Source organism: Tigriopus californicus, chromosome 6 (assembly GCF_007210705.1).
Source record: "Tigriopus californicus strain San Diego chromosome 6, Tcal_SD_v2.1, whole genome shotgun sequence".
Lineage (NCBI taxonomy): Eukaryota > Metazoa > Arthropoda > Copepoda > Harpacticoida > Harpacticidae > Tigriopus > Tigriopus californicus.
The window spans coordinates 8,851,433-8,856,164 of record NC_081445.1 but is presented as its reverse complement, the minus strand read 5'-3'; the positions used below and the strand labels follow the sequence as shown (position 1 = coordinate 8,856,164).

General features: G+C 41.8%; 1 protein-coding gene across 1 annotated transcript in view; it reads left to right on the top strand.

Moving 5' to 3' along the window:
* Positions 1-4,732, top strand: part of LOC131882411 (hemocytin-like) — a 37,268-nt gene that overhangs the window by 24,792 nt on the left and 7,744 nt on the right. The window contains exons 30-41 of the mRNA XM_059229547.1: positions 1,534-1,647; positions 1,709-1,990; positions 2,052-2,151; positions 2,215-2,348; positions 2,418-2,629; positions 2,705-2,936; positions 3,364-3,447; positions 3,506-3,696; positions 3,765-3,984; positions 4,054-4,226; positions 4,285-4,431; positions 4,503-4,650. Of these exons, the coding sequence (XP_059085530.1) occupies positions 1,534-1,647; positions 1,709-1,990; positions 2,052-2,151; positions 2,215-2,348; positions 2,418-2,629; positions 2,705-2,936; positions 3,364-3,447; positions 3,506-3,696; positions 3,765-3,984; positions 4,054-4,226; positions 4,285-4,431; positions 4,503-4,650 (2,037 nt within the window). The remainder of the gene's footprint in view (positions 1-1,533; positions 1,648-1,708; positions 1,991-2,051; positions 2,152-2,214; positions 2,349-2,417; positions 2,630-2,704; positions 2,937-3,363; positions 3,448-3,505; positions 3,697-3,764; positions 3,985-4,053; positions 4,227-4,284; positions 4,432-4,502; positions 4,651-4,732) is intronic.

Sequence of the window (4,732 nt, the reverse complement as noted above, 5' to 3'; positions counted from 1 at the left end):
ACTAAGGGATTCCTCAACCTTAACTAATTGTTTCCTACCACAAATGAAACTTCTTAACCAATTGAGAACCTTGCCTTGGATCCCAATCTCATGGAGCCTGTTAACTAAAAGACCATGATCTACCTTGGCAAAGGCCTTGGCAAAGTCGAGATAACCTACATCAACTGATTCGTGGCTCTCTAGTCCCTCAATAACCTGCTCAATATGTTCAATCAGTTGGGTAACCGTGCTAAAATGTGCTCGGAACCCATGCTGGCTACCAGGAAGGACTTCATGTATATCAAGAAATTCAACAAGTTTGAACTTCATGATCTTTTCAAACACCTTCGCAATATTAAAAATTGGAACAGCTTGAGCTAATTTTAGTGAAGATGGAAACTTGCCCTGATCCAAGATGCAACGCATCAAGTGCGAGAAAACCGGAGCAAGAACCAGTGAGCATTTCATCAGAAACAGAGATGTCACCCCATCAGAGCAAGGAGAGCTTGAGGGTCTCAGTTCCTTGATGGCCTCAAAAGCATCTTGATCTGTGACTACAAGATCATCTAAACACTCAACTCGACTAACCATGTCAATCTCAACAGACTCATCTTCAAAGCAATAAGCTGTTGCTTCTGAATCCAGCGGGGTTGAAAACACACTGGAGAACTGATCTCCAAGCATGTTAGCCATAGTCTCTACATTGTTAATGGCTTCCCCATCAACCTCAAAAGGCCCAACGGTGCGTTTCATTTTTCTCTTAGAGTTCGCATTAGAGAAAAAAAGCCTTCGGATTCGACCTGACCTCCTGAACCACCTCGCTCTCAGTTTTTAATTGGTCATATTCGATGGAGGCCTTAATCTTACCCTGAACTACGTCCAACTTTTTGGGAGACTAACCATAATTACTGGATTCGAAGTGTTCTTCAGCCTCTCTGCTAGTTTGCTAGTTTGCAACTCTTTTTGAACAAAGTCTTCGTATATTTTGGAATTTTTGTCCGTGTACCACCTTTCGGAACACTTTCAGAGATTGCTAGACTGGAGCAAGCTTCCTTAAAAATTGAAACTAATTTATCAATGGCTGCATCTATGGACAATTCCTGTTTCAAAATTGAAACGAGATCCAGGTCCTCTAATTATTCTATAATCAACGGCCAATGTTCATCTTTCAACTTGAACTTAGGCAGACCGACCAATTTTGGCGGTCTTACTTTAGAGCGCGCCGGCTTTTGAGTAATGGTCGACCCTATCTCAAGAACATGATGATCAGACATTACTAGGCGTCACATGGACCTACTGGATCAGATCAGGGTCATTGGAAAAGACCAAGTCGAGAACGCTATTCTCTCTAGTGACTGCAGCAACATGGTTGGAGAGATTGTAGAGGATTGCAAACTCCTCCAGCTTTTCGAACGACCGAGATGTCGATTTTGAAATGAGAATATATCCATCTGGACAAGCCTCCCACTCTACAACGCTAGCCGAAAAATTCAGGTCCCCTACAATGAACACCTTTGAGCAAATTGTTATTATTCATCATTTTTTATTGTTTAGGAATGCGAATCAGAATGGTTGAAAAATCTTGCGGTGACACGTTGATGTTCAATCCTTACACTATGGAATGTGATTGGTCCCATAATGTGGCCCAACTCAGACCCAAATGTCAAGGTATTTTTCAAGGGACCAAAAATGTAAAAATAACTCCTGTATCGGTTGAAATCCTTTGTAGTGAAAGAGCCTCCCACAACTCAAAGAACCACAACCACAACCATGTCAACAACACCAACACCCGACGATCACGGATCTATCCAAGAATGTGATCCCAATGTGCCTCATATTCCACATGAATCCGATTGTGAATTATTTTATCATTGTTCTCATGCCCAATATGGTGGCTCACCTCATAAGGTCTTAAAGAGATGTGGTCCAGGAACATTGTTCCACCCAATATCCATGACTTGCACTTGGCCTAATCAAGTGATCCAAGTCAAACCAGAATGTGGAAACAACGGTGAGGTTGATTAATAACTTTGTAAATTGTTAGCACTTAGTAAATAATATAAATTATACAGAGTACATAACAGTTACGTCGACCTCAACCCCCGAACCAACAACCACGACCATTGTCATCAAATCTACATCGAGTCCGTTAAAGAAATGCGAGGACGGAAGGCAAGCGCCAAGTTGTTCAAGGCATAATTTAAATGCAATGTCATAAGGATTAACATATTTTAGAGAGTTGAAATCGTTGGTCAACGATCCGAATGACCCTCTGAGTGATGATGCATTCAGCTCATCTTCATCCAAGGATCAAGGACCTCCAGCCTCTGCCAGAATGCCTACCAGCTCTCAATCCCTTGTGGATGAAGGTATTCATTCCACATTCCACAGTGCATCAGCTTGCAAACCATTGGATCACTTTATTGCTTTTTTTTCAGACACACCAATGAGGTACAAGCGACAGGCTGAAGTGAATAAGTTATTGATCCACGATGTCCAATGCTTGACAGCGGATGAATACAATGCAGGAATGACCTCAGGATTATTTGGGATCATGAGCGGTGAGTTCTATCTCACAGTTTGTGGACCAAAAGCATGTTGCGAAACCGGTCATTTGGACAACGCCTTCAACAACTGGGAACGAGGACAGGTTGGCAATGGACCATCAAAGTCACGTATTATTGGCCAAGATTGTTTGATTTCATCTGAATGCTTATCGTTTAAGACTGACACCTTTGATGGGAGTGACATTGGACAATGTGATCATTTTGATATCGGAGATTCCTATGGGAATTCGGTGGAAATCACTCTGAGGCACGCGGGTCACAATGGAGGCCATTTGAAGTGGATTCGAGTGAATGGGATTGGTGGAACTGTGTACCAATGTATCATTGATGAGAAACTCGATGATGACGATACCAAATCATACGGTTGCGAACGCATTCATGGACCTGATTGTAAGTCAGGGTTTTTATAAGATTGCTTGGGGCAATAATCAATTTTTATAATGCTAGGGCGAGACATTTATTTGATGTTTGAAAATCAACCATTCTTAATGAGTTCGAGTTCGGACACGTCAAATTTTGCTATGAATATCTCCCTTTCGAATACTGCTGTGGCAGTTTATCGTTTACTTAATGTAAACTTTTGAGCCAAAGTTTATATACCTTTATAGATCTAAGACCCGAGTTTGAATTCATTCGAATTTTTGTCTTCTCAACGTGGCATTACTCATTCAACGAAAATGAATCCAAATCGAGTTAAGGTTCCAGAAAGGCCGGCAAAATGTGCAAAGTTCCAATGACTCGTCTTAGCCCTAATATGTATTGGATATTTAATGAAACATGTAATTCAATAAACTTGTTTGGTCGAATATCATTCTAGTCAACCCTGTTGAGGAGCAAACATTTGAACGATTAGAAGATGTCAATCACCAGCATTCGGGATATCGAAATTTCCAAAAGCGTGGTAAAGTAATATCAAAAGGTCAGGATGGTTCTAAAGACTAAGATTAATTTGTTCGCAGATGTTTGGGAACCGGAATTTGTGGATACACATCAATATTTGCAAGTCAGTTTTGAGAGTGCTGAGCCCATCTATGGTGTGGTCATCAAAGGAGATTCTGATCAAGGAGCATATGTGACATCTTACTATGTCATGTACAGTTGGGACGGGATCTCTTACTCCTACGTGGAAAACACCTATGGCGAGCCCCAAGTGAGAGCAACCCTTAAACTTAGTTACAAAAGAGATTCATTATAGCCACAAATATCATTAAACTTTAGCTGTTCAAAGGCTCCGTGGACTCTGCTAATCCAGTGAGAGTGATCTTCGAAAACCCTATTGAAGCTCGTTATGTCAGGATCAATCCACACACTTGGGTGGGAACAATCAGCCTTCAAGTGGACATTCTGGGATGCCATACCATTGACAAGACCACTGTAACCACTGATCCGTCCACTACCTTTGCTTATCTGGAAACAACCACCCAACCACCCACTCCAGGTAGGATCAGTTTACCCGTCTCCAATTCACCGTGGATCTTGCTTCCTTAGTCCGAAAGAGTTGTTCCAGATGTGAAATGCCAACAACCCATGGGAATCGATCAAGGCCTTCTGCCATCTTCTTCCATTACGGTCTCCTCTGTTTATGGAAATGACCAAGCCCAATATGGCAAGTCAATGTTGCAACTCTCTTCTGGAGGTGGTTGGAGACCAGCCACTGATTCCAGCAGTGAGTTCATTAAGGTAAAACCAGGGTTACTAATTCAAGTTGAACATTTCTACCATAACGATTTCGTTTCAGATTGACTTCACGGGTCTCAGAGATCTGACTGGCATCCAGATTGGAGGAGGAGCGGATTCAAATGATCGAGTAGAGGTGTTTCGGGTGATATTCAGTCAGGATGGAACGAATTGGAACAAGATTTTGGACACATCCGGAGTGGAAAAGGTTGGTAAAGAAGGGCATCATTATTGTTGTTTTCTCAAGACATTGTAGCGTTTGTGTAAATGCTTGATTAGGTGTTCTTGGGGAATCATGATTCATCTTCGGTGGAGTTAAATTACTTCCGAAGGCCAATTCGAGCTCGGTATCTGAAGGTTATTCCGCTGAAATGGAACAGATCCATTGGTATGCGATTGGAAGTTCTCGGCTGTTACGAACCCTACGGTAATTATGCCACGCATTTAATCATCTAGACACTTCGCCTGAATTTCTGGGATACAAGTTGCGAAACAAATTAAAATAATTT